This window comes from Petromyzon marinus, chromosome 40 (assembly GCF_048934315.1).
Source record: "Petromyzon marinus isolate PM22_M1 ecotype Great Lakes invasive population chromosome 40, UKy_Petmar_22M1.pri1.0, whole genome shotgun sequence".
Taxonomy (NCBI): domain Eukaryota; kingdom Metazoa; phylum Chordata; class Hyperoartia; order Petromyzontiformes; family Petromyzontidae; genus Petromyzon; species Petromyzon marinus.
In genome coordinates, this window is record NC_133706.1 from 9,782,520 (window position 1) to 9,799,065 (window position 16,546).

The window sequence follows — 16,546 nt, forward strand, 5'->3', positions numbered from 1 at the left end:
CCCCTACAGTCTGTTACAGGCTACACGGGGGATCTGTGTGTCAGTGAGTGTGTGTGTCAGTGAGTGTGTTTGTCAGTGTGTGTCAGTGTGAGTGTGTGTCAGTGTGTGTGTGTCTGTCAGTGTGAGTGTGTATTGAGTGTGTGTGTCAGTGTGAGTGTGTCAGTGTGAGTGTGTGTCAGTGTGAGTGTGTGTGTGTCAGTGTGAGTGTGTATTGAGTGTGTGTGTCAGTGTGTGTGTGTGTGTTGAGTGTGTGTGTCAGTGTGAGTGTGTGTGTCAGTGTGTGTGTGTGTATTGAGTGTGTGTGTCAGTGTGAGTGTGTGTGTCAGTGTGTGTGTGTATTGAGTGTGTGTGTGTCAGTGTGAGTGTGTGTGTGTCTGTGACGCGCGCTCCCCGCGGGGGATCAATCTGCAGGTGCGGCCCCGTGACGTCCACGCGCGCGCCACCCCCGCGCCGTCTCGCTCCGCTCCATCCTCCCATCACCCTCCTCCTCCCATCATCATCAGCAGCACCCCCCCCATGCTCCGCGCGCAGCCGCTGCGTATAATACAGTGCGCCGGCGAGGCTTGGTGTGTGCGCGTGTGTGTGCCTGTAGTCTGACTGTGCGAGTGCGTGGGATTGTGTCTCGCTATGTGCGTGTGACACTGGGTGAGAGTTGCGTCTGTCTCTCTCTCTGAGTCTCTGTCTCTGGAGCTTTCTGCTCTGTGCTGCTGAGCCCGCCGATCCACTCCGCCGCCAGGACCCCGATGGATGGGATACCCCCAGATCCCGCAGGTAAAGGGGATACCCTTACCCCCACCCCATACCCCCTCCCCCCCTACCTCGGTATTGTTATGCGACGATTGTCGTTGTTGTTGTTGGTGGTGGTGGTGAATATCAAATATCACCTACCACCAAACATCGCGGCGTCGTGAGTATCGCCTCGTGGTTGACAATGGATATCGTCGCCGATAAGTTGGGAATGCCGGCGGTGGTGGTACAGATCGTGGTTGGAAATGGGTTGGTGGTGGTGGTTGATGGTGCTAGTTTGGAGATCGTGGTGATGCTTTCGTAGCGCGGTGCGCTAACCGCTGCACCACCGCTCCACGCGTGCACACGTGCACACACACGACACGATATGAGCAACCACACAGATGCAACAAAGGCAAAGATCCCCCGTATAGTCTTTTTAACAGACTGTTGGAGCAAAGTGCTGATAGCAGGCACCCAATACAGCATTGGCAGGCATGGCACACGAGGGAGTGGGTAGTTAATACCACTACCAGCCGCATTTGTCTCCCCATTGATATTTACAAATCGCACCAGGTACTCATTTCAGGCCGAGTTGACGTAGGAGAGGCCCAGAGGCGGTTCAAACATTCGCCGCTGTATTGGTCAAGAGCACGCTGCGCTACAGACCCGGCAACCTGAGTTCGATTCTCGGCGACGGCTAACATCAGTGGCAAGCGATTTTAGAACTTGTCTTGGGGGGGGCTTAGCTCGGGGGACCAGGACGTGGCGTGCAGTCTCTATAAACATCAGCGTTGGGGAAGACAAAGGCGACCGGGCGTGGTGCTCGCCACACCAATCCCGGCTGTTTCCTTCAACACGTTGACGCAGGCGTCACATTGCGGTGAGTCTTGTTTGATGGTGGTTGTTGGTGGTGCGAATGGTGATGTTGGTGGCGATGATAAGGACGACGATCATTGTGGTGCAGTGGTGGTGTGGCATTGACTGCGGTTACTCGTGGCTGTTTGGTTTGCGCCTAGCCGGCTGCACACAGCTGTTGCTAGAGACCCGTATCCATCATTCACGAAACCGCACCACCACCCTGCTCGAGTTATCGTCAGTATCACATCCCCCTGGCTTGCGATGAACGTTGCAATGCTGTGCGGATTGCATGCCAATGCGTTGTGCCAGCATGTGTGAGCGCACAGATGATGCCACTCCTCCGCTTTCCTTTTATTAGTTTACATCTCAGGCTGAACGCATCACCCCCATCAACGTTGAACCTCAATGGTTAGTTTGCACAAGTGATGCAGCGTTCATGTCAGTCGGGGTTTTTATTAATTTACATTCTTTTAGTGCTGCTGTGCACGGGCAATCTCTAACCGAATTGGTCGCCGGAATTGATGGCACCGAGTTTTTCAGATACGGCAAGCTAAGCAGGCGGTTGCGCACGGACAGTGCTTGGATGGGTGATCCCATGCATTTGAAAAAGTACAGGTCCTCTACTGCAACATGGCGATGTTGTTACGGTTGGTATAGGCTGCGGGGCCACGTGGTCGGCAGTACAGGGCAGTTCGGCAAGAACCCCGTCTGTGCTCCCCGAATCTCTTCTGCCCGAGTTCACCTGTAGCCCGTGCCGCCCGGGGTTCTGTGAAAGTACCCTTGTGGTCAAGTAACAACGAGGGCAGGCCCTCATCCAGCAGTGGATCGCAGTGACCATGCACAGGAGGAAAATGTACGTGGCCAATCCAAAAGCACGTGGCTTGTATAGCAATTTCTGCACCCGTGTTTTTCTGATTTTCTTTAAAGCATACTACTAAATATACTGGTACGACTCGCCGTGTCGCTCGATTATCAATGGGCAGCAGTAATTCAAGTGTAAGATGATATTGATGGCTTTCGACAATGGGGGAGACACTCGGAGCTCAGAGAGCCACTCGCGATGATAAATGGCAATCATCGGAGCGAAAGCCCTCCCTGCTGTGAGTTTTAGCCACCTGCGCATTCTGACATTGGATGTAACCCCCTCTATATAATTTTATATCTGAATATCACTTACACGTTGGATTATGTGAATTATAAGTAATGCACTATGATGCATTATAAGATTGGTTTTCACATGTAATTATAATGGGCACGTCTAGGCTGCTGGATGAAGTGCTTCCCAACACCGCGATAGGTTGTGTGGGTGGTTTAACCATACATCTATATGCTAGGCAGTGTGTGGAGGGGTGGGAGGCCCAGGACTAGTTCAGATGTCACTCCCCATTGATATTGGCCATTAGCCGGGAATCAAACTCAGGTCACTGAGTTCGTAGGGCAGTGTGTGAGCCACTGTTCGGCTCAAAGCCAACTTGTTTACACCCTTACTTAATTATGAATGCGTGTTATTTTGAATGTGGAGTCGGTGTGTTCTTTAATGCGTCATGTATTTTTAAAGAAAATTTGGGAGTGCAGGCCAGCTGAGAGTATTACACGTCACATAGAGCCCAGTGCTGTGCAATCATATTCAAAGTGAACGTGATTTCCGGCTGAGATAAGCATTAAGGCAGTGGCTCATTTCCTGTTCACAGCCCTGAGCACGTGGTGGAAATTCCCTATTCCCATGTTGTGGGCAGGTTTATCCATTGGACAGTTGTTCTTGACTACCGCATACATTGCTGCCCATTGTATAAATCTAGGAAGGATGATGGGCCGAGTCGACTCTGAGCCAGGATTTGAACTCATAACCTGCCAAGTGCAAGCCACTCGCTCTTTCACTGAACCACCTGGAAGTCAAAATGCCCTTTTTTACCCAGGAAAGCCTCGCCGGGTCTAAATACCGTGTTTCCACGAGGGTACTGCTACGTTTGGATGTTTGGCTATTCATTTAACGAGTGTTTGGCCTCATGTCGGAGGCAAATTGAGTAAGCCAGAGAAAACGCACCACAGATACAAGGGTAGAGTGCTCACAGCTCCTCACAGATAGATGCAGGAATCCATTACATTCGTGTAATTTCTTGGCCACTTCACAATATGAGCCTATCAGCCGAGAGACAGCTCGTACACATAAGTGAATGGCGATCAATTGCAAGAGTGCCCCAAGCAATTCACGATAACTAAACATTTAATTGTGCAGTCGTTTGTATAATTTAAAGATTAGTGATTCTCCGTACATCATTGGTGAGGTTCAAGGTTGATTTTGGCTCCATAAGCACCGATGCCGTCTTTCTAGGTCCACTTACAATTACTCTAAGTGGCCTCTGTTTGCTGCCTACACACTTTCCCATAGCAATCATTTGAAGTCCTATTTTAATTTATTTTTTAACTCACACAGTGGTGGCTGTCCACTTTGCTGAACCAGCGTCTTGCCCAGAGAATTAATCTTCGGGGTAGAATGATTCACTGCCAGTTCTGGACCCGCCATTTAATTGATAATCGATTTTCTTTTTGCTCCGCAAACGTTGCAGCCGATGATGAACTGTGGGTGGCGCGGGGCAGGTGGGACAGTGCTGCCCATCTTACTCTGTGACCCAAGGGTCGCTTTTAAGGGATATCGGACGTGGCTCGGCGGTGTCCACTTCAACGGGCTGTTCCCTTAACACGAAGGGTTTACGCTGCTCCGCGAGAGACGGGACGGATTTGTCATCTGGTAACATTGACGTCGATAAAATTGGGAAAAGCTGTGAAATGATACACGTCACAACAATTGCGGTGGATTGTAGCACGTCTGTAGTGGCTGCGGGGATGATGTGATCCCATTGCATGCACCATATACGTATAGAAAAGCATCGATTCTTACGCACGTGATTGGATGTGTGTATTTATTTAATTATGTAATTACGTAATTATTTTGTTATGTTATTAATTTGATTGTCGATAATTAAATAAATACCACATCGTGATTGGTGACATGGCCCAGCGGTGACGCACTCAGAACTTTTTTTTGTTTTGCAGAGGTTCATGCTTCGAATATCGCAGGCCACTCTGCTTAATGCCGCAAGTGTTTTAATCTTAAAGCCTGCGTCAGCTGCTTCACAGCATGCGTTAAAGATCCCGTGATGCCTTTCGAAGATGCAAGAGGCCATTGTGCCCCTGCGTCATGGGCCAATTTGGGCCAACTTAAATTTTTTTATTGTGGTAAAAATTGGGTCAATTTAAAAAAAAATCTCACAAATTACTTATTTTGGGATTGCACGCAGCAGCGATCTTCGCCACCTACTGCAAAAAACCTGGCAGTACCCTCCTGAAAAAAGGTCTTGAGACTCGGTGGGGATTTCGTGGGTAATAAAGCATAGTCATACTGTTAACTGATGAATCCTTGCACCACCCTAAAGGACGGACGCTGTCGCAGCCCGGGCTGTGTCAGGACAGCGTAAATCATTAAACACGAGGGAACTGGGATTATTTACTTCTGTGATCCAAGAGTCGTGTTCTTGCCATGACCTCACCGGTAATGCAGATACACCAGGGACAGTGGCTGCCTTCTTTGTGATAAAATTAGATTATTTTTCACAATACAATGTCGCATATCTGAGCGCGATCGATTTTTAACCGCTCACACCCAGAGCAGTGTTTGCGCACGGTGAAACCGTCATTCTCTGGTCGACGTTCACAAATCTGACCCTTTCGCATATCCGCCTGCATCTCAGTCCCCCCGGCCAGTCGGATTTGCGACGTTGCACCGCGTGACCAGATCACCCGGAACGCCACGGGTTTCGTCAGACCTGGGCAGCTCGGCAGCACCTGAGCCCGGACAGCGCTTGGGTTGGACGGCCACCACGCACAAGCGGGTTCCCATCGGGTCTGCGGGGCGCTACTTGGGTGGGCAGCAGACGGCGTTGCAATACAATCCATTAAATTTTGATTTAAAGCAAGGCTGGCACGGCCCCGTTTTATTCATTCGGGTTTTAATCGGTTTTTATATAAAACCGGAGCACCTGGATCCTGCCCAAATCCGGTTTTATCCGGTTTTATTAAAGTTAAGTCGGGATTTCAGTCGCACGCACCCCATTAGCGGCGTTCGGGCCGGGGCCCGGGCTCAGCCGCCATGCGCGTGAGCCACGCGGTGCGTTCGGCCCTCGCCCAGGCCTTCGTCGTCAGTTCGTCACTCGTCGGAAGCGACTATCCCGCGCTCCAGAAGATCGCCATCAAACTGTTCAGCATGGCCACGTCGACCGCTGCGTCTGAGCGAAACTTCTCGACGATGGGATTTATCCATTCCAAGTTGAGGGACAGCCTGGCGCCCAACACAGTCGAGAAGCTCGTCTTCATTAAAGTCGAACCCCAACGCGTTCTACGACTACCTGACGCCACTTTTTTCAAATTTTCTTGCTGTGATTTTCACACCTGATGATGAATGCTTGTGTTGCAGTCGAAACGTCGTGAGAATTGTATTGTTTTACATTTGTATTATTTTATTGTTTCCCTTCTACGTGACTTTACCGAAAGAACCAACAATATACAATCCATTGTTGTATTGTACTATGGCACCACATTTATGCGTCCCCCCCCCCCCCGCCTTCACCAACAAGCACTGACTGGCATGATGAAGTATGGTCAAATAGCCCACATGAGCCCCAATGCGTGGGGAGATTCATCAAAAGCATGGTGTTTGGTGGGCCCAGGGGAATTAAATGTTTTGAATTGGATTTACGTTTTCATGAGCTGGCACCCCCTCTGAAAACATCCCTGGCCTAGGGTCCCTTTGAGTTGTGTTAGCTCGCCCATTAAAGCCAAGGTGCTGGTCTGCTCTGGGCTTCCCAACTCCAAGAGCCAATTACCTGCCAATCAGATGTAACTTCAAATGAGGGAAGGCCTCAGTATGAAGTGGGATGTCTGCAACACACCACCCTTCACATTACGGTCACATAAAAGATGCCGTCAAAAAGGTCGGATTCCTAACTTTTAATGGACATCGTTTGTTTTGATCGATATATATTACCATGTGGGTTTTCTCAGTTGTATTGTATATCTGCTGTTTGACTGAATACAATTGGGTTGCTGAAGAAGCTCCCGGCGCGTGGAGCAAAACGTCAGACATCGATGCCGAATAACGCGCGGCACAGCTCGTAAACGTACGTTGGAGAGGCGTCCAGCACAACCGCGAACACCTTGCAACATTTAATCGGCTAATTGATTAAATATTGAATTGGGGTGCCGCGGTGGCGAGATGTTAGCTTCCGCGCCTGGTATGCAGGAGGTTCTTGATTCAATCCCTATCCTGATGTCTGCTGTACATTTGGAGCTTGCGTGTCTCTCTCCCTGTGGTCATGTGGATTTTTCTCCGGGTCCTCCACTTTTTCCCTCCACATTTATAAACATGCGTGTAGAGTGTTTGGCTGCAAAAAATATCCACATGATAAGCCACTTCTTTGGGCTAGGTAGCTTCTGAAAAGGAGCTATTTAGCTCAGTGGGCCTTACCTGGTAAAAAAATTATAAATGAGAAAAAACGTAATTTTTTTTTTACTAAATCGATTTTTCGTGCCACCCCATAGCTGCCGCTGACTGCTCTCCATTCCGGGCCTTTAAAGCTTTGCTCTGCAACAGTGATTTAATAACTAACAAAAATAAATCACGTGGACCGGCCCACATGCCGTGGGGGATTTGGGCCGGCTGGCCATCCTTGGTGTGTTCCTGCGTTTTTTTTCTGCCCGACCCACATTGCTCGAGGTCTTTCGTTACATTCCGAGCGGGCCAGAGTGACAGCCACACAAACGACGCCCACCTCTACTGAACTCGTCGCCGTCGTTGTCATCGGCGGTGGGGGACGGTGGTTTTGTTTTCCTCTTTCAAGTTATCGCCCAGGCAACAGTGCCCTTTGCCTTCAAGCCGTGTGCCATTGATTTGGGAATACAATATTTTCGGAGCAATGTTTTTTTGTCAATGTCATTACTGATACATGTGGTATATAAGGAAAACAAAAAGTTCAGCCCGTTGCCAATCCACTGTTGGATGAAGGCCTTCCCATGCTTTGTTGGTCAAGGGGGGTTCATATAACTTACTTCACCACTCTGGCCGGTGCGCTTTGGTTGCCCAGGACCGCTTAAGATATCTCACCACCGATGTTCGTCATGGCAGGGAATCAAACTGAGGTCGATGGGTTCATAGCGCGTTGCGTTAACTGCTGGGCCACTGCTCCGCCTTCATTACTCGTTTAATTTCCTTCCAATGGACGCTTTTTTTTTCAGTACCCGCTTAACGGTGTTGACTGCCGAATCATAAACTTTCCCTTCGTTGATTAGGACGTTACATCAACGTTCCCCCGGTCGGTGTTGCGCCTTGTAACTGTTAATGAAGTCAACTAAAACTAAACTTTTTATTTTACCAGGTAAAGTTCACTGAGCCATGTAAACTCTTTTTCAGAAGCGACCTGACCACAAATGGTAGCTCAACGAAGTGGCTTATCACGTGGAAATTAATAGCAGCCAATTACTCTGAACTAAATGTGGAGGGGAAAAACCGGAGGACCCGGAGAAGAATCCGCACGACCACAGGGAGAGGAGACGCAAACTCCAAATATACAGCAGGCGTTAGAGTCGGGATCGAACAACCCACGACCACCCCAGTGGACGGTTGCCAGCAGAGCGAGTAGTCATCATTGCAGTCATCAGAGTTGCACAACCCCTCTTTAAACAGGAAAGCAGTTGCGGCCTGTGCCTCCACAATGACCAGCACCCCTGGCTGTTTCACCGCAGGCATGTGGTGTCGGTTCATTAATATCCTGGCATGGGTCCAGGACCGAATTGCCAAAGCGGTGATCCCAATGGAGCCACGGAGGCCAAAGGGGTATGTGGGTGGTTGGAATTTGTGTGGTTTTTGTTTTATGAAATCACGTTCGCGGCGCAAAGGCCTGAAGGCCCAGAATGCCGAGTGGTCACCAGCGGCGGTGACGGTGGCACGGTGACCTGACCAGGCGTGGGATGCGGGACCTGCACAGTGAATTGTCTCCATTATTGTTCGGTGTTGAGAGAGGAGTTGAAGGAGGAAGACGACCGCTGGTGATTTTAGAAACATGTACAACAATAACAATGATTATTTACAGCCCATTGTCAATCCACCGCCGGACGAAGGCCTTCCTGCGCAGTGGCAGGCGTGTGGGTTATTTAAGCCATACTTCACCACGCTGGTCGTTGCGGTTCTACGAAAGGAGAGGGGCACACCGGTCTGCCTCCGGTATTGCTCGCCCCCGCTCACCGCGGCCAGGAATCGAACTCGGGTGGCGGGATTCGCAGCGCGTGTGCGGCATCACCCCCGTGCGGGGATTCACGACACAATACAGCGTGGATGTATACGGGGTCTCGGTGCATTCGTCGCGTATTTATTTTGAAGATGTAGGCAGCAGTGGCGTAGCGCACTTGGCATGGGCCATGGTGCAAGGGATGAAATGTGGCACCTCACTCATGGTCCTAAATCGGCCCTTTTTAATTTCCCGCTGCTCGGACCCCATCCCGCCGACGGGCCCCCGGTGAATTTGAACGCCAGCTCAATAGCGACGCCACTGAGAGGGAAGTCTTTCGGTTATAAGCAGAGGTTTAAAGAGAACATTCTAGAGGCTGATTGTGTTTTTTTTACTTGGCAGGGAGCCGACAGCACGGATCGCGGGGGGGGGGGGGGGAGAGAGAGGGAGGGTGGGAGAGAGAGAGTGTGTGATGTTCCAGATTATGGGGGCAGCAGAGGAGAATGAGCGACCTCCCACTGAAAGAAAAGGCAGGGTGAAGATCTAAATTGTGTGCGCTGTGTCCGTGGGGCGTAACGATGGCCCTGAGTGCGTAATGCAGTATTGATTGTACGGGGGGGGGGCGGGGGGGGGACTTTTACGGAAAGGTCCAAGGCTCCTCGGCCGCCTTTGGGAATTTGTTACAGGATGAGGCGTGAAGATCTGGGTCTGTGAGTGGTGGTGATGGATGTGGAGGAGTTCCCAACAAGCCCCCTCTCTTAGTCATCAGCCATGATCTATGTGCTGCTGGATAATGAAGGCCTCCTCCCCCAGCCATTGGCATCTATCGCGGGCGCGTGACGGCAACGATCGTTCTCGCTCCGGCGCACGGGGCCGATTTCGTCGCTCCATCTCTGCGCTGAACGTCCTTTCGGGCGCCTCCACCCCCCCCACCCTATGGCGCTCCCCATTGGCTGCCATTCCGCTGTTACTCTCGACCACCGGGCCATCCTCCCTTCCTGGCAGCGTGTCCTGCTTAAGGCCCGCTCGCATTTGTTCAGAGTCGAAGGTCTCTAATTTGCGTTTCTTCTCCGATCCGTACATTCGAATGAAGGTATTCTCGTCCGCGATTGGCGCGGATCGATAACGGTGATGATGCAGTAGTCTGAATGCCTGAGGCGTTCTGAATGGCACGGACACCTCAAGCGTCACCATGTTCACGGACACACACAAAAACAATGTTTTTGTTTACAATACGAACGGCCTGGGTAGATTTGAGGGAGCTGTGCAAACATATTTAGATACCAGCTATGGGAACGAGTCGCTGTGTATCTGTGTTTACTAATTCATTTCCATGTTTTTTTAAACTTACCCTGAATACATGGAAAGATGCTGCTGTGTTTGCAATTCTCTCCCCTTCACATGTACTGTATGCAATGTTACCGCTCATCATCATAATCATCATCATAATAAGTAGCAGTAGCCATGATCTACTGCTGCATTAAGGCCTCAACCCCCAAGCCAGCACCATCTCTCAAAGTCTTGCTAAGCAAACCGTACCTATCTCTTGCAAACGAGCACGATTCGACTGGACTGTCTCGCGAAAGAGAGCTTCACAGCTGGTCGGATTCTTCCAGGATCAATAACGATCATGATTCGGAACGTCCTCTGTGGCACGTTCCCCTCCTTTAGCTGCCACTCCATCATCAGTCTCTGAAACTATTTTTTTTTATATTCCCAGGTAAGGCCTACTGAGCCGTGTAGTTCTTTTTCAGAAGCGAACTGGCTATCACAAACGAATGATAGCCCAACGAAGTGGCTTATCACGTGGAAATTTATAGCAGCCAAACACGCTAAACGCACGTTTTTTTAAATGTTGAAGGGGAGAACATGCAAACTCCAAATATACAGGCGTCAGGATCGGGATCGAACCCACGACCTACTTGCATGCCAGTGACACCTCCTGCCCCCAAGCCCACTTTTCTCAACCGTCAATACGACGTCTCGAGCTTGATTACGTCCTCCGATCAAACGTGTGCCCTCTTTCTGTCTCTCAGTGTAGAATTCTAAGCGTGCGCCGTGATGTCCACACTCCTTTGAGCACTTGTCCGGCTACGATTGAATTTTGCCTGGTCGGCGCCTGTGTACGATTTGCGGCCGCGTTCGGCCCCCCAATCTCGACGCTCGTCCTGCACCCTCCCCCCCTCGCCTGTTCTCACTCGCGAACCGCCCTGTCAGCGGCGCTAATTTTGGATCTTCGTCGCAGATCCCTTGTCATGGCGCATGCAGACGAGGATTCATCTCCAGATAAGGGCCCTTGCAGGCCTGGCATCTCATTTTCAATGGGGACCTGGGGTTGATTGAGGACAGAAAAACGGCAAACTAAACGTCGGCTTAACAAACCACAAACAAGTACGATTTGAAATCGCCGAAACTCACTGCGGTTGACGTGAAAAGCAAAAATGTGAAGCTAACACAAAATTCCCCCACAAATACTACGTTATTATTTATTTCATGAAAAAAAAGTGCACGCCCACTTGCCAATTGGGCAGGATTACCAAGTCCACCGCAGTCGGTCGTGTGTGGTGGGGTATAGTGTGGATACTGCCACCTCTTCCGCGACGCACCTACGATTAGCACGGTTGGCTGCGTACGGTGCGAAAGAAGTTCAACGCGTACAAAGACGACTGGCAGGCGTGGTTGAGTTGCGGGAAGCGGCACGATTCTGGCAATTGCAGGGCTGCACCTTTCTACTTGCTGACTAATAACTAACGGCATGCCATGCTTGCTAGATAATGCAATGTCTTTCCACACGTGGAAGGGGGGGATCGTTACAGGAAAAGGAAACTTTTTTTTAATGAATATCAAACATTCTTGTAATACACAGAATGATAGGTCAGTGATTCTTAATCTCGGGGTGCACGCTGCACCCGCTGGGGGTGCGAGATGCCCTTTCTGGGGTTGCGAGACATGGCCAGGTTTTTTTTTAGAAGGTAAATAATCGAAAACACAAATTAAGCATGGGCTACTTTGTTTCATGAAACCTACGGTAAGGGAAAAAAGTATTTGATCCCCTGCTGATTTTGTACGTTTGCCCACTGACAAAGAAATGAGCAGTCTATAATTTTAATGGTAGGTTTATTTGAACAGTGAGAGACAGAATAACAACAAAAACTCCAGAAGAACACATATCAAAAATGTTGTAAATTGATTTGCATTTGAATGAGGGAAGTAAGTATTTGACCCCCTCTCAATCAGAAAGATTTCTGGCTCCCAGGTGTCTTTTATACAGGTAACGAGCTGAGATTAGGAGCACACTCTTAAAGGGAGTGCTCCTAATCTCAGCTTGTTATCTGTATATTAGACACCTGTCCACAGAAGAAATCAATCAGATTCCAAACTCTCCACCATGGCCAAGACTAAAGAGCTCTCCAAGGATGTCAGGGACAAGATTGTAGACCTACACAAGGCTGGAATGGGCTACAAGACCATTGCCAAGCATCTTGGTGAGAAGGTGACAACAGTTGGTGCGATTATTCGCAAATGGAAGAAACACAAAAGAACTGTCAAACTCCCTCGGCCTGGGGCTCCATGCAAGATCTCACCTCGTGGAGTTGCAATGATCATGAGAACGGTGAGGAACCAGCCCAGAACTACACGGGAGGATCTTGTCAATGATCTCAAGGCAGCTGGGACAAAAGTCACCAAGAAAACAATTAGTAACACACTACACCGTGAAGGACTGAAATCCTGCAGCGCCCGCAAGGTCCCCCTGCTCAAGAAAGCACATATACATGCCCGTCTGAAGTTTGCCAATTAATATCTGAATTATTTAGAGGACAACTGGGTGAAAGTGTTGTGGTCAGATGAGGCCAAAATGGAGCTCTTTGGCATCAACTCAACTTGCCGTGTTTGGAGGAGGAATGCTGCCTATGACCCCAAGAACACCATCCCCACCGTCAAACATGGAGGTGGAAACATTATGCTTTGGGGGTGTTTTTCTGCTAAGGGGACAGGACAACTTCACCACATCAAAGGGACGATGGACGGGGCCATGTACCGTCAAATCTTGGGTGAGAACCTCCTTCCCTCAGCCAGGGCATTGAAAATGGGTCGTGGATGGGTATTCCAGCATGACAATGACCCAAAACACACGGCCAAGGCAATAAAGAACTGGCTCAAAAAGAAGCACATTAAGGTCCTGGAGTGGCCTAGCCAGTCTCCAGACCTTAATCCCATAGAAAATCTGTGGAGGGAGCTGAAGGTTCGAGTTGCCAAACGTCAGCCTCGAAACCTTAATGATTTGGAGAAGATCTGCAAAGAGGAGTGGGACAAAATCCCTCCTGAGATGTGTGCAAACCTGGTGGCCAACTACAAGAAACATCTGACCTCTGTGATTGCCAACAAGGGTTTTGCCACCAAGGACCAAGTCATGTTTTGCAGAGGGGTCATGTACTTATTTTCCTCATTAAAATGCAAATCAATTTATAACATTTTTGACATGCGTTTTTCTGGATTTTTTTTGTTGCTATTCTGTCTCTCACTGTTCAAATAAACCTACCATTAAAATTACAGACTGATCATTTCTTTGTCAGTGGGCAAACGTACAAAATCAGCAGGGGATCAAATGCTTTTTTCCCTCACTGTATGTATTTATTAACATTGTACATTTTTTTACGATTGAGAACCAAAGGGGTGCAGGCTGCATGAAAGGTTATCGAAACACTGGATTTAAAGAGATGGGCCAGGGTGTCTCTGGGGATGGCCAACGGAACTGGTCCTACTGGGTTCTTGCCACTCGCCGATAGTTCTGAATTGTTACTTTGCCCCCCCCCCCCCATCACATGATACTGGAGAGCATGGTTGTAATAATGCCATCGCTTGTGGCAATTCGCAGGCTGGCCAGAGTACCACGTGCTGTATCTATCCGTTCCAAACATTTAAAATAGATTGCGGTCAGTGGTTCACTCTGTGGGGAAGTCAACAGTAGTTGTCCTCTGGATAGACTTACCCTCGCCATAGGAATGTGCCATTTATACCAGGAGATGCTCATTTGTGCAGGAATCTGCTTTGACTTTTTTTTATTTACATGGGTCATGTACATGTGCCGCCCTTTGTCAATCCATTGCTGGATGAAGGCATCCACCACCCTGTGTGGCTCATGGTGGATACTTTGACCATACTTCACCACGCTGGTCGGTGCAGGATGGAAAAGATTGGCGTGTGACGTCTGTCAGTACACTGTGAGGACACAACGTCGCTGCATAAACTATACGCGTATCTACTCGTGCAGCAGCGCACTGACGTCACAGCTCGGGTTTTCTTGTGGAAAGACCACCCGGCACCTCCTGAGCCGCACCATGCTGGCTCGGCATGGCTCGGTTGTGCAGTGGAAAAAAACACCCAGCACCTCCTGAGCCACACCATGCTGGCTCGGGATGGCTCGGTTGTGCAGTGGAAAAAAACCACCGGGCACCTCCTGAGCCTTGCCACGCTGGCTTGTTGTGGCCCCGGCGCAGATCGGATGTGCAGTGGAAAAAATAAGCATCTGTCTGTCTCACTCCCTCCGTCTCACTTTCCCCTTCTCACTGTCTCCATTGTGCTCAGTGCCTGAAGCCGTGACGGGCATGCTGGGGCCTCCCGTGGCTCAGCCGCCCTCCCCCGAGGACCTCTCTGGGGGGGCGCTGGCGTCCCACGGCGGCGGCGACTGCGGCACCCCCAAGCAGTCGCTGACACGCCGCCTCCTCCGCTCCATCAAGGGCCGCGGCCGCCAGGCGGCGCAGCACTTCAGCTCGCAGCGGCAGCCCGTGGCCCGCACGCGCGCCCAGCTGGAGATGGAGGCCGCCGTCGCCCAGCGTCTGTCGTCGTCCCAGCCGGACGTCCGTTTCGGAGCGGGCTACCAGTCCGGCTCGTCCTCTTCGGCGTCGTCCGAGAGCGGCGGCTCGCCGTCCAGCCCGCGGCGAGGGCCGCCGTTTGCGGCAACGACGGCCGACGCCGCCGGAGGTCCCTCGCCGGTGCCGCCGGCGCCGCCGCTGCCGAAGACGTGGGATGAGTGCGTGGGGTTCGCCCTGCCGGTGCCGGCCATGCTGCCTGCTGACGGGAGGAGGTCGCTGCCGGCCACGCCGGCGCTACGACGCCCTCCCTGCCAAAAGACGTCGTTCTCCACGTCCGCGTCGCCCAAGCACCTGGCGGTGAGCAGCGGGTAGCGTCCGCGCGGGCCACCTTTAGGGTCGCTACCTGTCCCGGCTTTCCCAGGAATCGTCCTCTCCATTGAGCAGAGCCGTCCTGGGAAATCTGCGACTCTTCCCGGGACGTTGAAAGTCCGCTCGCGTTTTTCGTCCATTGTGTAATAATAACAATCATGATAATTCCACACCACTCAAGACAATGCGTTTAGCACATCGTCCTCCCCTCTTCTGGCATCTTCCCATGATATCTCCCGGTGTCTTTACATCAGAGGGGTTGGCGATCCTAAACCCGGCGCAGCGCCCGTCGTGCAGTCTTGTCGCCGCTTGGCCAGAGTCGCGGTGCCGCTGGTGCCGTTTATTGTTTGAGGCTCGGCCTCCAGGACGCAGTGCCGTGAGCAGGTTTCGCTTCTACGAATATCACGATTTTGTTCCCCTGTTTAAAACGCTTCTGGCACTCGTGCTCGACTCACGAACCCGGGCAAAGGGCAGAGTTACCCGAGCAGTGGGCGTGGCCTCCAAACAGTGGGTGTGGTCTCTGAGCAGCGGGCCTGCCCTGTAATCAATAGGCGTGGTCACTTATTGTGTGCGAGTGGCTACGTGAAAGTGGGAGGGGCTGGCAACTCACCGTGCGTGTGCTGGTTGGAATTCCTTTCCAGCTCAGACCCCGCCTGCTTGCCCATCGCCACATATATAACCTCCTTGTTGTAGCTGCTCTCTCGCTGGTTCAGCAGTTCCACTGCTGGATTATATTTTTTCCCGCCTGAAGACGACCGCTATTGTGTTGCGATCGAAACGTCGTGATTTATTTTATTTTATACCTACGTGACTTTACCGAAAGAACCAAAGAGTATGGTTGAGCCTCCCGGATATTCGGAAGACCGATACAATCGAGCAGAATGCCGCTTCGCCGACTCAAAGAAGATCTTTTGGAGGGCCCTGGGAGTTGCGCCAGCTGCTAATGCAATCAACTGTGTGTGCGTGGTGTCCCGCTCACAGGTTTTATACGTCTGTGCCCACAGGTCTGTCTGTGCTGACGGTCCTTAACGTATCGGCGTGAGTGTTTCAAAAGGAAAAACCGTAGTTTTGTCTATTTACATTGGTTTATTGACAAAACATTTGTGCTACTTTATTACACTCATGGCTTGGCTGTTCACATGGATGGTAATGCACCCGGTGGCAGTTTTTTGGTGCATTTTACGACTTGGTTATACGACAAAGCCAGGCACGAAGGTCGTATGGCCGACCAGTGCGCTTCAATCCGTCAGTCCGCATCCGTACAGGAGCGATGCTTACTTGGCGACATGCTCGCGCTTGCAGGCAATGCATTATGGGCGCAGGTCATGCGTGAGATGCTCTGCAAATGCGGTAACATTTGCCGGAAGGCCCTGGTCACCTCCCCCCACGTCCCCCCCCCCCCCCCACCCTCGTGACCCCTTCCCCCACGCAAACAACTGTTAGGTAGCCGTGCCGTCCATGGGGTCGGTCCTCTTGTCAGGGTTGAGACATCGATAATCG

The 16,546-nt window shown here is 50.9% G+C and overlaps 1 protein-coding gene across 4 annotated transcripts in view; it reads left to right on the forward strand.

The window, feature by feature from the left end:
• Positions 1 to 404: 404 nt before the first annotated feature.
• The window catches only part of MCTP1 (multiple C2 and transmembrane domain containing 1), a 163,218-nt gene continuing 147,076 nt past the window's right edge, over positions 405 to 16,546 (forward strand). The window contains exons 1-2 of one of the 4 annotated variants that reach the window (XR_012946475.1): positions 405 to 771; positions 14,451 to 15,034. Coding sequence is in view for 3 of the 4 variants with exons in the window: in XM_032968646.2 (XP_032824537.2) it covers positions 744 to 771; positions 14,451 to 15,034 (612 nt within the window). In the remaining variant the exon portion in view is untranslated. The remainder of the gene's footprint in view (positions 772 to 14,450; positions 15,035 to 16,546) is intronic. The other 3 variants (XM_032968646.2, XM_076073112.1, XM_076073113.1) reach the window with 3 other exon arrangements.